The sequence below is a fragment of the Microcaecilia unicolor genome, chromosome 1 (genome assembly GCF_901765095.1).
Source record: "Microcaecilia unicolor chromosome 1, aMicUni1.1, whole genome shotgun sequence".
NCBI lineage: Eukaryota > Metazoa > Chordata > Amphibia > Gymnophiona > Siphonopidae > Microcaecilia > Microcaecilia unicolor.
Window position 1 is genome coordinate 169012810 of NC_044031.1, and position 21082 is coordinate 169033891.

Sequence of the window (21082 nt, forward strand, 5' to 3'; positions counted from 1 at the left end):
ACAGTAATTCTCGTAGTTTCTATATAAATCACATCATTTCCTGATCTATTTTCACACGAGATTGTGTGCTTTCTGTGTCACTTGAGTGTCAGTTCCAAAACTAGGATGTTAGTTTTAGGGAGCTCCTGAATTATTGATCTTCTTCATTTTTAACAACACCGCAGATCCAGTTAAGAATACGATTATGCTACCTGTCATACAAAATATATCATAAACTTAACATCCGAACAGGATTTCTTGTACTAATACACAGGACCCTTAAACTATATATATATATATACCCTGGATAACCTCAAAGAGAGAGCTATGTTTACTCACGATGTCAAATATGATGTTCTGGTAAACAATAAATACAAGCAATGCATTTAAAGATGTTTTAAAAACAGCAAACTTTACACTAGGTTCTTGAAAATAGGAGAATTATCTCAAGCCTTGAGTGGAGCTATAAAGTATGATCTCTCTCAAAACCATCTTGTGTTTACCAAAGGGTTTTTTTTTTCTATAGCTCATGGAAAGGGAAAGGGGATGCGATCTGATATGCTGCCTTTCTGTGGTTACAAACTGATTTACATATTATATACAGGTGCATATTTTGTACCTGGAGCAATGAAGGGTTAAGTGGCCTGCCCAATCAAACCTGATTACATGGTTTTTAGGCTACTGCACTAACCATTAGATTACTATAATATTGTTAGTTTGGGTTGGGTTTTTCAAGAATGTTGGCGATTTTGTTTATGGTCAACATATTTCTAAAGAGGTAAAAATAAGCATAACTATCATTTCCAGCTTCCACAGAAAATATGCAAGTGACTGAAGATGGGTAGAGATCTGCTGATTAAGCACCTTAAACCGACTAAATGCATGGTGAATTATTTGCTCTCCTGCTCGCTCTCTCTCTCTCTCTCTCTCTCTCTCTCTCTCTCTCTCTCTCTCTCTCTCTCTCTCTCTCTCTCTCATTCAAAAGTAGACAGAAGTCAGTCCTTCACTGTGTAAAAGACATGTTTCTGCTTTATTGTAATTTTAAAAAGAATGTATTACTTAAGAAATAATCTTTCAGGGGATGCCCATAGAAAGATGGGGCAAAGTGCAGGAATCATTGCTTAAATATGCTGCCTTTCTGAGGTTTTTGCAACTACATTTAAAGCAGTTTACATATATTCAGGTACTTATTTTGTACCAGGGGCAACAGAGGGTTTGGGTGACTTGCCCAGAGTCAGGGGGAGCTGCAGTGGGAATTTCCCAGGATCAAGGTCCACTGCACTAACCACTAGGCTACTCCTCCACTCCTCTACTAGTAACACATGAAAGAAGAAAAAAGCACAAAACAGGAGAAAAACCCTAAGGTGCCCCTGAGATTACTAGAAATTACACTTTTAGGCTCAAATGCTATAAATGGTGCCTTAAAAATTGGTGCCAAAAAAGCACTTGCTTAGCATGATTCTATAAACTATGCCTAAAGTTTGGTGTAATTTATAGAATATGCTCACTGGCCACTCTTGCAACTAAAATGTAGGTGTGCCAATGTAGAACACCTAAAACCAGACCTAAATAACTCCACCTAACTTAGGCGCAGATCGGGTGTATTTCATAATAGTGCCAATAATTTTTTGAATCTCCCATGACCTGCCCATTCCACACCAATGCCCCCTTGTCAGCTGCACACATTAGAATTTATGTGCACAGTTATAGAATAGGTCTAGAAAGTTGTGCGTGTAAATTCTAAAGCCAGTTAGTGCTCTCTTTTTTTGGTTGTTAAGTACCAATTATCAGCACTGATTGGCTTGTTAATCAATTAAGTGGTGCACACAGTTTGGCCATGTGGCCAAATTAGTGCACAATTTAAGGTGCCATTTATAGAATTTAGGGGTTAATGAATGATTACTTCACTAGTGTGTGAGTGTGTGTTTGTATGTATGTATGTATGTGTGTGTGTATATATATATATATATATATATATATATATACATACATACATACATACATACACACACATACACACACACACACACACACACACATATATATATATACACCACTATGCCTTAAGCATATTGATATACATGGGTCAAACTCTCGTCTAAGTAAAGCACATTATTTAATTCTATTTATTTAGCGTTAAATATTAATATATACCTGAAAGGTTGCTTATGCAAATCGCATTACTCTCAGCGATCTTCTAGAGGTCTGCTTGTATATGCCAGTGTTAGCTGTAAAATCATTATTGTTTCATTAACTTTGCACCCTGCTCTCATTTTAGTAGGTTAAAAGGGAGTTAATGCAGACCTGTACATCTGTGACTGTACAGTAAACTGGTTAAAAGCGAGTCTGGCGGCTCTTTTTGGTGAAGATGTTCTGTGCAGAATCTCCAAAGGCCTGTTACGTGTCTCTGTGGTTTTGTTTTCATAAACAAGAACTTAAGCGTCTTAGAGCACATGTGTTATCTCACGCAGTGACACTAAGACATGTTACTAGAAGATTTATGGCTAGATCTCACTTATAATAAATAGTTTGCGTTCTTCCTCTGACACCAAAGCAACCTCTTACTATAAAATCTATAATTTAATGTAGAACAAAAATAGGCTTTGCTTTTGTTACAAGAATTGTTTACTTAAGTCGGCATAGCCTATCTGAACACCCCTGAAAGTTTATCAGCTGAAACTGTCCAAAGATGGATTGCATGTAGCTCAGTGAAATGATGGCGTTTGGCAGTAAAGTAGCTAATCTTCAAGCACCAATTAGATACCAAATCATGTGGACCCAGTTAGTGCATTAACGTCTCCCTTCCCCCTCACCCCCCCCCCCCCAAAAAAAAAAACACAAGCACATATGTAGTAGTCCCCACTTGGATGGATAAACTTAAATGACAATGCGAAATTAACAAATAATTTGGGATAACGTTTCAAAGTTTGCCCTAACACCATACCACACCAGTGGAGAAAGACTAAAGAGAGGAGCAGGTTGCGGGGTCCTTGGAATCGAGTTAAAACTGTTCTGAGTATGTCTGAAACAGTTTTTCCCCTTGAATGCCATCCCCAACCCAAGCTGCAACGTGACCGAGAAGTGACACCGTGTGCATTTTCTTTCTTATTAATCTTACACATTGACAGTCTTTGTTAAATAACAAGGCGTGCCGTTCACCAGGCGACATTTTCATATTCGGTAGACGCGGTGACCTGAAATTCACCTCGGCCTTGGACTTAGTTTTTCTAAAAGGTCTCTACACAGTGTCTTTTAGACAGCAGGGCGCTTTGCCCAGGTCACAACGTGAGAGAAAATTAAGAGGGGAAAATCGAAGGAAAATGTAAGCGCTATCGACCATATAAACTGTAATTATTTTCTTTCTCTCAACCAAAAGCACGCATAAGACACCTTAACCCATTTGGCTCTTTTTAAGAAGTTCTGTGTGGTCTGTGATCTGTTTCTGTCCATTATGTTCTCTGTTCCATAAAGACACAAGTCTGGCTAACTGCTAGCTGAGGAATAAAATCGTTCTTTAGGGTTTTGTATAGCACAAGCTGAAACATTAGATTCAAGGAGAAAGCATTGTATTTTATATGACTGGAAATGCTGAGGCAATCAAGTATTCCGTGAAAGAAGCTAGGTCGTGTATTGAAGGGGTAAAGGTTTTACATAAGCCACTAATTTATTCAAAACGTTTGCAGAATATATTTTCAAGTACAAGTAGGCCAAGAGTAAATAGGGCCTTAATACTGTCTTAAAATAATTTTAAAAGAAATTCTGCGTGTGTAGACACACATTCACCCCCCCCCCCCCAATACACACACACACCTGGTATTTAGCACCAGTGAATTGCTTAGGTATAGAGAACTACACTTTCTCCATATGTTTAATTTATCAGATGGAAGTTGACATTTTCAAGACAGCCTATGTTGCTCACACATATTTCTGGCCTGATCCACAGCAAGAAATTCATTCTCCTACAAGCGAAATAACGAAGCTCCACTCTTTCCACCCTTCCCTGTATCTCTCTACACAGATGTTATTAAACAGTCGAAGTTATCACTTTCCTAAAAGCATAGCGAAAGCCTACTTAAATATTATTTTGGTATGGCGACCGAAACAGCAGATCCAAACCGAACGTCTTCTTTCCAAAGTTTATTCACTGAAACTACAAAATTAGCATACACAGCAAAGCCCTGAATCTGAGCATGGGAATACCACTATTATAAATAGAATGGACTTCATAATTGGAATTCTATTGATTAGTTTAAACATTTCTAAACATATTTTCCTTTGCTATAGGCTTGCTTTCCTGTAGCGTTTCAGATGTCGATTTCCGCCTCTTGCCATAACGACAGCAAAATTTCGAATCTGTATTGTTCACTATCTTATTTCTGTATACCACAGAAATATGTGTTGAGAAAATTGTGCAAACAAAAATGACGTCAATACTTTATTCAGCAAAAATCGTCTCACATTGAAGAGTGTTCCCTGTAGCCCTAGTTATATTGGGGGGAGGGGAGGGGGTTCGAAAAATTCTAATAAGGAAAGGCTGAATAATGAAAATACGGTTAAATTAAATACTAGGAAATTAAACTCTACCAAATGCATCGTTTTAGTTACACGTGGGTAGTTTGTAAAACATGTACTAGTGTATTTATTGCATCTGGGCTAAAATATTCAAATTGAACGTTGCTGATATTTCAAGATAAAATACAACTTGTACTGGTCTTGAAAAGAGGAATTTTCTATCCTTTCGTCAGTAATTGAGGTCAGTCAACCGCTAGAGTTCACCTGGAGTCCAAACCATGATACACGCGTAACTCAAGGCTATTTTATCTTTTGTGCTGATAGTCAAGATCTCGACTATAACATTGACATCAAACCGTGTCTGGGCAGATGACTAAGTGTGGTGCAAAATGTAAACTTTTGACCCTCAACTTTTTGACCTGCGGTTGAAACGCCCTAACCACAAAGATATACATATGCTTTGCCCTCTTCTTTTAGACCAAGAAGTTGCACTGTTTTTCTCTGTGGTTCTGGAGTTCACCAAGTTTCTAGTTATGTTCTGAAAAGGAAAGGGGACTTTATTTTTCGTATTTGCAAATGATGTTAATTCAGTTTTCAAACTGCATTCTCAGCGTTGGAAAGAAACATTAAGTCAAAGATGCTGCTTGAAAATATTTGCCTTTGAAAAAGGGTGAGTTATGTGCATTAAAAGCGAAAGTATTTTGAGCACTGAAATGTGGCAACTCTAGTACCGTGCTGGTAAATATTTGCACGTTTGATACTTTACTTTATAATGTAATGATAACTCAAATTGTTTGTGGAGGATTCTCAAAGCAAACGAGTTGACTCTGAACTTGGTCTAAAGCGAGCTCTGCTGGTGATTCGTAGGGTCTGCAGATTTATCTGTTCTGCATTTACTTAACCTGGCAGTGAACTGCGAGAGCTATCATTTGTTATGCTTTTGACAGACCACCTCAAGCAAGGACTGTTTTACAAAATTGCAATAATTGCTCAATAACCTTCACAACATATATTATTTACAAAAACAGAACCACTTCATAATTGTGCATAGGACAATTTACTCTATACACAATAAGCTGAGGAAGTCCAGGGAACTGTGTTATATTATATTATGTTATATTATATTATATATATAATAGTAACTAACTAATGGTTATTTCAACCAATTAGATTTTCTTCACTTTAAAATAAAATTGGGACCAAACTAAAAAATCACATGGCTTGTTTTTGAAAGGGATATAATATAAATTTTTAAGTTTTATTTTTATTTAATGTATGTTTTTCAATGGAGTATACTTCAGATCCAGGAACCGAATATCTAGATTTCCAATCCCAAATATTGATGCAATAGGACTGTTTTGGGAAATGCTTATATTTTCTCATATAAATTAAGACTACAAAAACAACATAGCAAATGCATTATTACATGGCCTTGCTACATTTTTACTTGCTTTGGAAAAGTTACCGGCTTTAGATGAGTAAATTATGTTAGTTATATCAGAAACAATTATTTTAATAGATTACCCGGAACATTGTCTTCACGACTGAATTACATAGAATATACTAATACTTCTTTTAAGTAGTTTTTGTGCACTCTATTTTACATGTGAGAATATAGACAATAATTTCATTCTGGACACCTGAAGGACAGTGTGCAAACCAAGATAAGAAGCTTCTTATTCACGCTCATAAGGTCAGTTTAGTCACTACTAACTAACAGAGCCAAAATCTCACCTCAGATATATTGGAGAATATTTTACATGTTCTGAGGTTTAGTAAACTCTGGGGCAAGCCATTCAGTTCACTTTGGATTAAATAGCTTATGAAATTACACAGCACTTACAAATTGTAGAATTAAAGCAGACAGAACTTAGAAAATGTGTACCAAGAAACACCTGATGGTCTTAGGAAATCATTTTCTTTTAAAAGTATTTTATGTCAAAGGAACAAAACCATCTTTTCTCTTAATGTCTGTGCTTAATGTTGGGGACTGTTTCTCTCAAAAATAGCTAGCTGCACTTTCAAAAAGCATATTAAAATGTTTTCTGAAAAAGTAATGAAACAAATACTTTCATTAGATAAAACTGATAGACATAAGATGAAATTCTAGGCACCCCCCCCCCCTCCTCAAATCCAAATGCAGTTACATTAAAGCTTATGAAAGTATATTTTACATGAACAAAAAATATTCAGTTTAGGGTGATGGAGCTGTTATATCTTTAAGCTGCCACAAATGAAATATTGATAAAAACCTAGCCACTAGTGGGTAATGCGGTCAACCCCAGGTCACCAAAATCTTTCTGAATACCCACCACATCTCTCTCTCTCTCTCTCTCTCTCTCTCTCTCTCTCTCTCTCTCTCTCTCTCTCTCTCTCTCTCTCTCTCTCTCTCTCTCTCTCTCTCTCTCTCTCTCTCTCTCTCTCTCTCTCTCTCTCTCTCTCTCTCTCTCCCTCTCTCTCTCTCTCTCTCTCATTTAGTCTTGTGTTCTGCAGCATGAATCTGCACCCAAATCTCTTGAAATTATTGTACCTGATCAAATATCATTGAACTGAAATTGCAAGAAAATATTTTGGTATATTTGATAGCTGATATTAAGAAAATGAGTTTGCTTTGCCAACAGATGTTTTCTTGTGAACATGTTAAGAAAACTACATCATATATGAGAATCTAAAGATTTGTTATGCAATAGGTATTCTATCAACAAAGTTTGTGAAAATATGCATTTCTGAACTCTGAATAATTTTAGCATTCTGTCCCTTTATTTGAATTTTGTTAAAAATACAAAAGGGAGTGCTTAGATAACGCATGCAAATGTAGAGTTATAGAATTGTGATACGTTTTGGACATAGATTGTAAGTATTTTCCATTCACTTTTCATTGCTATCTATTTGGCTTAGAATTTAAAGTATGTCTGGTTGTAGATTACTAACTTCTCCGAAGCATGCTTTTACTTACCAAGGTTTGTTTATGTAAAGGGAGCTTTTGTTGCTTAGCCTAAGAGCAAGCCTTTTCAAGATTTTACTGTCATCCACGACATAGAAAAATTATTTTAAAATATGCAAGTCTAAAACTAGGCACCTTAAATGTTATCCACACATCATTACATAATGTCAACATGGATAAATTAACCTGTAGTAGTATTGTCATTTTCTTTAATAAACACTCTATAAGAATAAACTTTACACAAGTGGTGAAAAGTGCCTTTCTGTTATTTAGAGATCCGTCTTTTAATCTTAGATATCACATTGTTAGTGCTCAATGGTGTGCTAAAAGGGGACTAGGAAAGAGTTTCTGAAATCTTCTATTAACCATCCATCCTACTCGTCTTTTAAATTAGAAGTTTATGATATATTATAAAGCCTAATTTCACTGTAAACTATCTAAGAGCATAAAACGAATTACACTACAGACCAGCAAGAGTGAGTTTTTCATTAGGTAGGCAGATAACTTCAAAAGCCAGCCCAATAAAAAAAAAAAAAAAGAAGAAAAACCACTGGGAAAGGAAAGGAGAAAGGAAAGAAAGAATTTCCTCTTACCCATTCTTCAAACACTAAAGTGAAATCCGGCCATAAAGTTTATTGCTTGGCAATCACACTTTGGTGAGAACAGTCTACTTACATGAAAAGAATGTTGAAGTAAACATGCAGATGGGGCCTGTCCAGCAATTGTCAGGCAGTATCAGAATATCGATTGAATTCTTTAACATCTGCTTTAAACCATGCCCCACACCCTACCTCACAATTTACATTATTAGAAGGCCATGCTAAAGTATATTCTTTTACAGTTCTTAGCAAGTTTGCCTTAAAAGAAAATGTGGCAATCTACTACACTGCCATCCAGGTTTTCCACAGTACACCTTAAAAACATATTTTCATTTACCACAGAGTATCTACACTACACAAGATGGGGGAAAATAAAGATAAAGTACAGTATGGCTCGTTTACATGTTTGATGTAGGACAGAATAGGGTTGATGGACAGAGCCTTCCAAAAATATCCATACAACATTGTCTTACAAGAACCTTCACAATCATTGTATGCTACAAAAGATAGTCTTCTGCTCTATAAAACCAAATATAAGCAATGATGCTCTTAAAGAATTATGCATTCAGTAGCATAGCAAAGGTAAACTGAATTTTTGCAAGTGAAAAGAATGCCGAGCAGAGGAAATGATTGACTTCTGCTATGGTCAGTCGTTAAAGTTAGGCCTCTAAAATCAAATGTTTGCCAAAATCAGATATTGTTCTCACTTTTGGTTTCTAAAATCCATTTACTGTAACTAGTAGTTGTTTGAATAGTAAGTTTTATTATGGAAAGCCAGGTCCTGACTGGCTCCCTCAGCTTTTCTGAAGTATCTTGACAGTCATAAAAGTTAGAGTCTAAGTGGTGCCTTCAGGTAGGAAACCAACTTTAAGTTAGGTGTGAACAGAACTTACCTTAACTTGGAAGAAGGCACTTTCACACTTATGGTTTAGATAGTTCTGTACTTAAAACTGACCATTTCAATAACCAGAAAGCACAGGTAGCCTGCAAAACAGCCAAGTGAAGTCCAGCGTCAGGGAGATTATATGTTATGTGGTATATAATGTTGGATGTCAACTCCCCAAAACCATAAAACTTACTTTAATGGCACCACGTGACATTTTATAGCCCGTGAGCCTATCTGTCTGTGCTATGGATGATTTTACGATCTAATTCATAGACAAAACCCTATTCATTTGGCACCCAAATGTCATATAGCCGGAACGAGGGCTTATAAAGTTTACTGTTTTATAACTTTTGGGAAGACATCCATGTAAGCTCTCAGTAAATGAGCAAACCTTTACTTGCTCTTAGAAGCTAAGAAGAGTTAGCCATCCAAGCAATGGAAGGGTAAGTAATACTACATCTGTATAAAACTAACCGTAGGAAAACAAACCCCTAATCTTTATAAGTTGATAAAAGGCATAAAAAATGGATAGCAGACTTCTAACTGCTTAGAAGGAATGATCCTTGGTGAAATAATCCGGTAAAATGCTTAAGGTAAAGCCTAAAGATTATTTAAGAGTGAAAAGGGTGATCTTTGTAATGTACTGTAACCAACCCTCTAATGAAATAGCCGTCTAAAGTTTTTGCCACTGCATAGGCAATAAGTAACCTTTTTTTATGGCGCAGACTTTAATATGCTGTACAAACCAGTGACCATATTTGTTGTTTAAAAGATTGATACCGGGTAAGTTCTAATGCTTACCAACTGGAGTGTAAACCAAAGCATTCTAAGCCAGGTAAACTGAAAGTGGGAAAAGAACATCTCAGAAATGTGGATGAAGAAAACCAGGAGAAATAACAATAGAAAGTTTATTTTTGTTTGTTTCCAGTCAGTTTTCTCTTTTATATATATATATATTTAAAAAAAAAAACAAATACAAAAAAAGCTGATCACATTTAGCTTAAACAGCCAGGCTTTGACTATATACTTTTTTTTCACTTTGTGCACACACACAAAAAAATAAAAACATACATCACTGAAGCTGCCTTAAAAGAGCCACTTCTAGGAGTTCGTGCAAAGAGTCATACAAAAGGCACAGCAAGAATATACTGCTTGGGATCACAGTTCTCGTCACAGGTTCACACTATTTACTACACATAGTACAAAATCAGTTGCATTTCAACAGTTCACTTCTACAACAGCATTAATTAAACAGGAATTATAGGTAGTCTGGATGAAAATATGTTTGACAGCTTGGAGCTATTCGGACAAAAAAAAAACATTTTCACACATATACAGTTCAGCACATCAAGTGCAACACATAACATTTGTACTAAACAGTTACTTCAAGTAACACAGTTTTCTTCATATATAAATAAGTTAAAACATCTACTTGTCAAGACAAAGCGATTCAAGACAAAAGAAATTTACATGAAAGCCGATCTACTTATACAGGCGAAATAAGGAGAATACGCAGGCTCGTGATTTTTTTGTTTAAATGGAATAGAGTAACAAGGACACGGTCTCTTCACAGAAGTAACACAAGAAAGTTTCAGAAAGTCACCTTAGTATTGACGTTATGCAGGTTCGGCTATCATACTTCTCAGTACTTTTAATTAATCAAATAACTAAGGGCGAAAAGCGCCTCCTGCAGCTGCCATGCTCATGCTTTTCAGTTTATTATCCTTTTTCCACTTCATCCTCCTGTTTTGGAACCAGATCTTAATTTGTCTCTCTGAGAGGCAAAGAGCATGTGCTATTTCAATCCTTCTTCTGCGGGTCAGGTATCTATTGAAGTGAAATTCCTTTTCCAGCTCCAGGGTCTGGTACCGGGTGTAAGCTGTCCGAGCCCTTTTCCCTTCTGGTCCCCCCATGTCTGCAAAAGAAAAGTGAATGGCTTGAGACTTTCTCTTGTGTTGCAAGAGCCAGCCCAACAGTGTATACAGACCGTTAGCGACCTCCTAGTATTATTTTATGTTAAGAAGACTTACTTAGCTGCTAGCTAGTGCCTTTCCTACAAAATAATTTAGATTATCATTTTCAGCTGATCCACTGTATTCCTAAAAGCATCTACTTGTTTTCATATTCTGTTCATGGGTTTTGCCAGGATATGCTATAACACTTTAAAATGAAAGGTGTTTTTAAGATTAGAGAGGACTTGTGCCTCAGAAATAAGGTGATTAATATTTTTCCCACAAGAATGCCTCTGGGGTGAACGTTTTTTTTTTAAGTTACTTCATGAGCTGCGGCATGCACAGTCATGCACAGATTGTTCAAAGATTGGTACTGAGATTAATATTTTGCTACTGTTTTAAAAAATAGCAATCTATTTTGAGCTAGTCTTTTTCATATACAGCACATAGTAACAACTCTGGCCATCCTTGGGGAAACAAAGCTCCCATTTAAAATATCTGCATGATTTTCTCTTCTGCCCTGGTGACTCTGCAGGCTTTAAATTTTGACTTTCTCACACTTTCACTTCACAGTATCTTACCAAAGTCTAGCTATTCGAATGCCCTGGTTAAATCTTTTCCTGTCAACTCTATAATTTCTAACTTAATCCTAATTCGACTTCTCTGCAAAGAAAACAAAAGCGGCTTTGCTTTACCATGACTTATGTGCAGTTTTCTCATCCAGGGGTAGATTTGGGGCTGTGCTGCTGGAGCTGTGCCTTGGCCGTTCTGTGAACTCGCCTGGTCGCTGCTTGCTGGGGTGTCATCTTCGGGACCAGACGACGTCGTGCCAACTCCCTCTCTGTTTATGTGAGAAGCATTGCTGTGGCTGGTGCTGTTGTGGCTGCTACTGGTGCTGCTGGAATTGGACGAAGTGCTGCTGGAGTTGGCTATGGAGTTTTTCAGCCCCTGACGAGTATCGCTGACAGGCGGGTTGGCCAAGGCAGTGCAGGGCAGAGGAGGGTCAGGTGGAGCAGGCGAATGAGAAGACGTCGCAGGTTGATTATACCTGGGCTCGGTCGGGGCAGAGGTTGAATTGGACTGGTAATTTCGAGCTCTCTCATTGGCACCAAAGCGGTTGGAAGCTGAGCGTCCAACGCTGAGATCCATGCCATTGTAACCATAGCCGTACCTGCTGGAATGCATGTTTGCAGAATCCCTGTATTGCTCGCTCACGGTGCTATGATCTCCATAATTATGTAACTGGTAGTCCGGGCCATTTGGATAGCGACCGCAAAATGAGTTTACAAAATAAGAGCTCATTTGTTTTTTGATATGTGTGCTTGATTTGTGGCTCTTGGTCGTTTTGTGCGTCTATAGCACCCTTGCACAATTTATGATGAATTATGGAAATGACTGGGACATGTACTTGGTTCCCTCCTACGTAGGCACCCAAATATGGGGTACGACTTCAAATCACGTGCTTTTGTTGTCCAGTCGTAAATCCTGCCTGATGACCTCTAGAGGTAAACTCATGCACTAATGGGGGAGTTGGGTGGATGTTATACGCGGGTGCGCGCATACAAGCGCGTCCCCGCTCCAGCTGTTGAATTTCAGTTGGACTCTTGCGCCACCGTCTGGAGACAAGTCAGATTTTCATGCTTTTTCTTTTCTAAGGTCTGCAGGGCTGGGGTCGAACTGAGGTTACAGCCCATTACAGAAAAATTATTGCATTTCTCGCACAAGTTCCATTAGCGTGTACCAAATCTACGGCTATAGCAACCACCGGTCACTAAACCAGCACTAAAGGAGAAAATCTGAAGAAAAATATGCTTTTTGTATTTATAGGAATCGCTTTTCTCTCTCTCCCCCTCCCCAACCCCACCTGTCTCTCTAAATATCTTTCTTCCTTATCTTTTTTTTCTCCTTTTCATTCGGGATATAATGTTAAACCGAAATGAAATTCTTTCTTATAATTAGGTGATATCAATTTTATGAATTATAGACGGAAATGGTCCCAAAGAGCCGGCAATCTTAGCTTCATTTTTAAGTCTCTATTCTGACGGTTCCATTGCAAAGATATCATTTTAAGAACGAGCTGCATTTCTGTTTTTAAGTATAGCTTTTAGGTCTAGCATGGAGTGCACTATTTTCAAATTTTAAAACATAAATTACTAGAGCTCTATGTTTCATATCTATCTATCAAGCTACATACCTTCAAAAGATATCTTTTCATACTACGTATACATTCGTATATAGTGTAAACATTGCTGTTGAATTTATTTTGTGAGCAAAGCAAGAAATACACGTGTTTTCATATTCATATTCCTTAATTTCGTCTGCTTAATAGAAGCATAGTAAAATATTAAGGATTCTTGGGCAAAAAGACGCCCACGATCTGAAATTTAGACTAATGGATCTTTTATTATGAGTGGCAAAAAAGAGTGCTTAACATTTTATTTTCTACAACATGTTGTCCGAAGACATAAAGGGGAAGAACGTTTTTCAAATACGGGGTTCTTTAAAACCAGAAGAATTGCAGCGCCTAGATTTTCTATATATCCTGTAGTTAGTAGAAATAAAACCCAAAATTAGAGCCTGTAGACTAGGGAGAGAGGATTGTTTTGTCGATATTTGAAACTTGCCTCTTTTTTTTTTTTTTACTACTACCTTCCATGTTACAGTTTGGTTGCATGGATGTTATTTCAACATATTTTGTTAATCCAATAATATTATTCTCCATATCGAGGATTAATAATGAGATTTTATGTGTACATCAAAAACATAAAATCAGTCTCCTTGGTCTTGATGCTATTATTTACTCATACTTTTGGTACACACTAATGGAGCATCTGATGCCAAATAGAATGAATATTCAGACAATGCTGAGAGTTAATTAGAAATAAAGACGTGGAAATATTAATTTCCACAAATCTATCACACATATAAGCTTTTGCAGTTCCTGGCTTGTTACTCATCAATCTGTTTATCCATATGGAACACATACGTTCATAGCCAAATTAAAGTACTATTAACAGTTATGCATTTCTGAAATACCCTACACTTACACTAACTATGCGTATTAACCTAATATATACACTACAGATATGTAAACTATGTACTTTTTCCTAGAAATTTACAGTTAATTGCAAATGTTCATATTTTGACAAAACCTTTACAAATCAACAGAATGTGATAACCTACTGCGTGGTAGTAGCAAAATATACACAAAAGGGGAAGCTAATAAGGAACACAAGGCCCGGTACATTTTATTAAGCATAATTCTACTCCCCTGCCTTTTCTTCTGTTTCTTCACTGCTGGGCTGTGAGGAATTTATGAGTTTGTTCTCCTTTTTCCACTTCATTCTCCTATTTTGAAACCATATTTTAATCTGTCGCTCAGTTAGGCACAGTGCGTTCGCAATCTCAATCCGTCGTCTTCTGGTTAAGTATCTGTTGAAATGAAATTCTTTTTCCAGCTCTAGTGTTTGGTACCTGGTGTATGTTTGCCTTCCTCGTCTCCCATGTGTTCCATATACTGTACCTGTAGAAGCAGAGCCATAAAGACCGGGTTAAATAGGGCCTAATAGCTTGTTCTGTAGTTTAGAATTAGTATAAACATTTGTTAAATTAACTGCTTCTAGCTGGGACACTTGGCTAAGGCCATGGAAACCCCGATAAAGTTTTTGCTTGTTTGTTTCTTTAAATGCAGCGAATAAGGTGGTGGATTATAGAGATATTTGTTAGCCCAAGTCTAACTTGCAACTATGTATGGGTTGTAATACAATATACATGTTATAAGGTTTTCAAACCATCATGATCATTGTAGATAAATAAACTGTCCATAACCAAACAAAATTTAAGTCCAGTGTCTTTGGAATGTTAATATTACTTACTTAAAAAAAAAAAGTGCAGAGAAAAGTGCAAGGGTAAACTCTACGCTAAGAATACAGAAGTTTTCTACTCAACGTTTTGCTTTTCGTGTGAAGGGCTAGACGGCATTTTTCAAAAGTTTGATTAAAGAGCATTGCCTCATTCAAAAATACAAGACTACTCTGAGCAACTTCATGCATGCAAATGACTTGTTTGAAATTTGTAGCTGTTGGACTAAAACCACACACTTAGACCAGCTGCGCATTGTTTCATCTTACGTGTGGTACTATTTTACACCAGTTTGTAATAAACCAGTATAATCCAATAATTATAATATATTTTCTTTAAAATACACTGGATCTCTAATACTCATGTCAGATTCGACGGCTCCATCAACTTTAAGAGCCAATGGTTTTAATAAGATGGTGTTAGTTGGAATTAAGGTTAGGGGTGGGTTGACTAAGCTTGTTGCAAGTCACTGCTGAATAACTTTACTGTTAGTAAGGGGCTTAGTTGTTTGTTCAACTTAAGGCTATATGGACTATTGTCAAGTCTAAGCAATTTCCAGGAAGAGCAGCCCTTTCCCTCAGCCCTTTAGCAGTTTCCAAGTCCCTTGCAGTTCAACTTTTTGTTGCATTGAAAAGACTTACCAGCACAGGAGTTCATCCGCTGCATCCAGGGAAAAACAGGATTAGTGTATTTCCGGTCGTTGACTTCGTCATTTAAAATCTTGCTCTGCATACTGTCGGGTTTGTATTGCTGATCGGGAGAAAAGTGCAGATAGTCACCCTGACCCCTCTGCTTACCACTGCTGGATGGAGAAGCGCTGCTTATGTCCTTTTCTGAATAGAAGCAAGAAGTCCCGTAATCATAAGAGCTTCGGTTACAAGCAATAACTGCATTGGACTGTTGATAGAAGCAAGGTGAGGTATAAGACTTGTCCGGGAGGCTTGATGTCCCATATGAAGCTGGCAAATGCCTCAAAGCATCATATCCAGCTGGATAAAGGGGGATTTGTCCGAGGAAGGAATCCTGACCATTAGGCAGGCTCCCAGAGAAAGTGCTATTCACAAAATACGAACTCATTTGCTCTCCACTCTCTAGTACTGTGATTTGTTGTGTATTAGTACATCTGGCTATAACTATTAGTAGTCATCGAACTGGTTTGTTTCTGGATGGCCGAGCGCCAAAAGCGACAGCAGCAAATATAACCAGCTGATCCCTCACTGGCCAATAGAGAGGAGTCTTAGAGAAAGCTCCCCTGGGATCCAGGGACTCAGGCAGCAAAGTTACAAACAACCAGAGCGTTCCATAACCTGGCCCTCACCTACTCAGAGGGAGTTGAGCACTACGTTTGTGTTAGGAGATTGGTGCCTGTCATATACCAGGACAGAACCAGCTCCCTTTTTGATCCCGGGTAACATTGGGCGGATGACTTGACTGTCTTCTAGCAAAGCAGGACAGTGCAGAAGTCAGACAAGTGGAGACAAATCTGCAGAACCAGGAAGCAGAACAGATGATCTCTGTTTGTAGGCAGCCCCTCTGACTTAAAGAGAAACTGTTTTGGTATATGTTTCTGTTCAGAAAATGCGGACTGGCATTTCCTGGGAAGCTGAAACTTGGAGATCTGAGCTGCAGAAACTGGATTCAGGCATGCAGTGACGTGATGGCGTCCACAGTTTTATTAGATAAACCCTGAATGTACAAAGATATTATGATACCACTAAACTCTTGTCAAGGGTTTACTTTAATTCATTCATTCTAATAAACAGGAAACGATATTTTGGAATTAAAAAAATGCTTTCGTATTCAGGTGCACATTTTATCAAATATCAGATCTTCAGACAGACAATCTTCCAAATATTACAAAACCCCTACAGTGAAATTACTGCAATATTATGAATCACTGAAAAACACAATATCCAGGGTTCTTCTTTTTTGGGGGGTGGGGGTCTGAGAAAGAGAGAGAGGGAGAGAGCAGATCACCAAAATAATCTTCTCATGCCGTTAAAAAAAAAAAGTTTTCACAATGGGGTTGCGTTTCACGTTCTTAAAGTCTTGCCATGAGAACTAAAGAATTTACACATTTAAATACTACTGCTATCAAACCGCGTGTTAAACTATCAGATTTGTTCAACTATAAGCAACCGGGATAGCTGATTTTATCGAAAGAAAACATCACTACCCGCATCTATGTCCTGAATATTGCTCTTCTTTGAGGTTGATAATAAATGTTGCAATTTTGTCTCCTTTAATAACTTAAATTACCAAAAAAAAAATAAACAAACATAAAAAAAACTAAGGTAATTCTCTTTTATATGACAGATTTCCTTTGGAGGAAGAAATAAAACTTGGCCAGCACTTACGATAATACCGAATGAACTATTTAAAACATGTTTTCTCTCAATTGTACAGTTTATTAGATTAAAAAAAAAAAACAATAGGTTCTTCAAACTTTTATAGTTTAAAGGCTATTGATACCTGAACTGCTCCTTTGAAAGTTAGGCTATGTAATATCAGTAATGAGAAATATACACCTACTGGACAGCTTACAGCAGCTTTTAAGTACGTCATATTTATTACGAACTCTTTTTGCAATTTTGCAATTACCTAATTGCCTGACACCACATGGATTTATATGATGTTAAATAAAGTATTTAAAAAGGACTAGGGCTCATTATAAGGTCACTACAGACTCTGAATTAAGAAACTCTAAGGTAAGAATTTACCTTCCAAAGGTCTGAAAAAGATCAGTTAAACTGCTCGATTCAATGATTTTCTTACAAATCCCTCATACAAGTGACCCCACACTAGACCTGCTTAATGCATTTGTCATTAGCTTAGGAGAGCTATAGTTCTTTCTTCATATAAGTGGTTTCAAAAAGTAATCGCAAGAGTATTAAATGAACAGGTATAACCTACAACAGGTTTATTGGCAACTATTAATAAGTAAAGTCGAAAGGCCAGGTATACTAATGAGTTGTCCCCTTTTCTGTCCACAGATATCCGACAACTAGGGCCCATGATAAAGTTTAAAAATTTCATTGGAATTGAGAGAAATCAGATAAATTTGGGGCAACACACATAGATGTCCTAAATTTAATGCAAAAAAACAAAAACAAATCTTGCTCTGGTCTGCTCTTGGGAACAACTACAGGGAGAATTAAATAAATGTATTCGACTTGTTAGCCTTGCTACTCTTAACATATTTGTAACACCAATTGTATTTCTGTACCCTGTAATGGTGATGCCATAACAGGTCTTTGTAAGCCACATTGAGCCTGCAAATAGGTGGGGAAATGTGGGATACAAGTACAATAAATAAAATAAATAAATAAATACCCAGCGGAAAAAAATGTTCTTTGAGGAATTCAGTTCTCGTCTCCAAAGAAATTCCATTGGGGGTACCAGATTATTATTTTTTTTCATCGTCAGAGATACATGAATTAAATCCTATGTGTGTTTCATGTGAGAAATGCTATATATACAGTATTCCTAATTATTTATACTTTTCCTTGTCTCTATTCCTTAGGTAGGCGAAAATTACAAATCTAAAAAAAGAAAATCTTGTATGTATTATATTAAGTGTAAATATAATGTCCTTTGCGCTAGAAGGAAAAAAGCAAAATCTTAAATATTTCCTAACACCTTTTTGGTAGTTCCCAACAGTTGAAGAACAGCAGCAGGAGAAAAAAAAAACTCACTTCAACTGTGATTTGCTGTACTGTTTTTAATATGCTGAATTTGGATTTCTGTGTTCTTTTTAATTACATTTGCCAATAACGTTTTTCACTACAAATGATTTAGTAAAGCAGTTTAGTCTTGGGTTTAATTGCAGTGGTTAGTAATTGCTTATTATTGACTGATAATGTAACCAGAGTTTCGCTTGCTAAGTCTTTGTAAAAGGAGTCTTTCCGAATAAATCGTTTAACTTTTCACTCACTTCACGAACTAGCATCAGAAAATGAGGTAAGCCTTGTATCTAGCAAGTCACCAAAACGATGTATTGCTCCCTCACCCTCTAGATCATTTATAAGTAGCAAGCCTTTCATCATAACACAGGTTTTAAAAAGGTTAATCTCTCGTTTTAATTTTTTTCTCTTTCATGTTATCGACAGGTTCTCTCTATTTTCATTTGCATTATAAAAATAAAATATTCAACACATTTCTAATAATCAAAACATTCAGAATAGGCTAGGTGGATGTATACACTGATTCGTGTTTCCTAAATCAGCGTTGATTTAACCTTTTCTCTCCATACTTCGCTAATCAGTTCTTCCAGTCTAATGCAGGTAGATAGGAGATAAATAAATAGATGGATAATACAAAAAGACTGATTTACAACAATTTCATTTGAGTAGACTTAATTTGTCAAAGACTGTTAACAGTGCAATACAAGCTAGTAAGCTGCACGCAGTCTATTGCCTATGAATGTGCCTCCCCAACGCCCCCCCCCCCCCCTCCCCTCACCTCTGGCTCTCTTGGAATACACGCTACACTACCTATTCCCACCACACAGTGGCAGCACAGGGCATTCACTAACCGCAATAAATAACCACACACTCACTGCAGCTGCAATCAAGCAGATACTGCAATGCAATACAAACGTAATTCTTTATCGGCCAAGAAAACACAAACAATGCTGATCTTAACAACTGAAACACTTATAGCTCATTCTTAATAACAGTATAGCATATCAAAATATTATGGAAGCAAATAATCCACTGACGAGTTTTACGGAATATGACAATAAAATGAGAAACCTTGATCTTCTAAAATTACACACAACTGATGCAAGCTTTCCAAAAAAACAAAATGTCTGTTAATCGTTTAAGTTTTTTTCTATTCTTTTCATTTTTTATTTTAGTTTGGCATTTGTTTTAATTAATGCAAGAAATTTTTAAGTATCTATTAACCTAGCACCATCCAACTAGGAACTAATAACTCAAGTTTCATTGTTAAAAATAAAATCGCTAGACCTTATTAAGGAATCAACCATTTGGCAAAAAAATGCAATGTTTTCGAACAGGCAAAACAATTGGTTATTTTCCAAATGATCCACACCGTACCGTACTGTATGTATATATGTACGCAGGTATGCAGACATCTATTAACTAGCACGCAAATGTATTTCGTAATAACTGCATACAGTTGTTTTTATCTAGATAATGAGATAAAACTCAGGCATTCAGTTATGTTATTTGGTTAAACACAGAGCTATATAGCATTGTCAGGTGGGAAAAGCAATAATGAATTAAGAAGTAAATAATGCAATATAGATTATTTCTTTGTAGTCCAACATTTTCTTCTAAAACCAATTTCCCCCTGTATTTTTAAAGTGATACGAATAAATTCAAATTAGATATGTTAAGCATATCAAAATAGCATTGACCCGTTTCCCCTCCAGAAACAAAACATTTTAAATCCTATGTTGGAAGCATCACTAGAGAAGGAAAAATATACACTGTGGAAAGTACATGTGAAGCAAGAAATGGTTTTTCTTAGATTATATAAACAGTTTTCAGATTTGCCGAAAGAAAGCGCTAGATATATATTATTAACACAGAAATTATTAACGTTTGCATTGCAATGATCATCTTTTCGCTTTGCTTAAATGTTAAAGGAAACCGTTCGAGAACAGCAATATGAATTTTTCGAAATGACACTAAATATATATTTTTTAATATGTCTGTGGTGTATACGTTTCTCACCTTTAGGTTCTGACTCACAGGAGCCCTGCTACTCTGACAGCTGTCGCTTTGGCTGCACAGGAGACGAATCGCCCTCCTTTTGGTGCCAGAAGAAGCAGGAAATTAGCCAGGCTGCAAGTTGAAAATCTGCCACTCCAGTGTTTTGAATCCAATCTGCCACACCTTCCAACGGAGGAATTGGAAATTGCTGTCCAGGACCTTTGCTCTAAACGTTTGCTTTTGCTGAATCTCCATATACTTCGTTCACGATTTGCCTTACAAAGAACAAATGAAATGGGGGGTTGCAAGCCAGAGAGATCCGAAGCAGGACGGAGCTGGGCAAAAGAATGCAGCTCTATTCTCGCAAGGGAAATTATAAAAAAGTTCATGTTCACGGTTACCATCCACATGACCGACAGCGGCCAATGGAAAAACCGAACAACTCATAAAGTTGTATTGCAAAGTTGTAAATTTTCATAAACAACAACGGATTTATGGCCTTTTTCTCATCACTAAGAAGGGGCAGGTCTTAGGCGCCATCTTACCCAAGAAGCTGCGTTAGACTTTTTCACAGACCTACTTTTGTGCTCATTTTACTAAATTTCTAATTAGTGCATTAGAAACAATGGGAGTTGTGTGGCGGCCCTGGCGCCAGCATAGCAGACTCC

At 37.0% G+C, this 21082-nt stretch overlaps 3 protein-coding genes across 5 annotated transcripts in view; all 3 read right to left on the reverse strand.

Annotated features, from left to right (window-relative positions):
- The window catches only part of HOXA3 (homeobox A3), a 50157-nt gene extending 29639 nt beyond the window's left edge, over positions 1 to 20518 (reverse strand). The window contains exons 1-2 of one of the 3 annotated variants that reach the window (XM_030202327.1): positions 20436 to 20513; positions 8928 to 9018 (exon numbers count right to left, since the gene is read on the reverse strand). The gene's annotated coding sequence lies outside the window, so the exon portion shown is untranslated. Of the gene's footprint in view, positions 1 to 8927; positions 9019 to 20435 lie in introns of all 3 variants that reach the window. The other 2 variants (XM_030202317.1, XM_030202344.1) reach the window with 2 other exon arrangements.
- HOXA5 (homeobox A5) lies at positions 9847 to 14092 on the reverse strand. The gene is made up of 2 exons (XM_030202386.1): positions 11568 to 14092; positions 9847 to 10835 (listed from the first exon to the last, which is right to left on the reverse strand). The coding sequence occupies exons 1-2, from the start codon at positions 12172 to 12174 to the stop codon at positions 10588 to 10590; spliced, it is 855 nt and encodes a 284-aa protein (XP_030058246.1). The 5' UTR covers positions 12175 to 14092; the 3' UTR covers positions 9847 to 10587.
- On the reverse strand, positions 14115 to 16252 carry HOXA6 (homeobox A6). Its single transcript, XM_030202404.1, has 2 exons — positions 15375 to 16252; positions 14115 to 14395 (listed from the first exon to the last, which is right to left on the reverse strand). The coding sequence occupies exons 1-2, from the start codon at positions 15808 to 15810 to the stop codon at positions 14136 to 14138; spliced, it is 696 nt and encodes a 231-aa protein (XP_030058264.1). The 5' UTR covers positions 15811 to 16252; the 3' UTR covers positions 14115 to 14135.
- Positions 20519 to 21082: the final 564 nt, after the last annotated feature.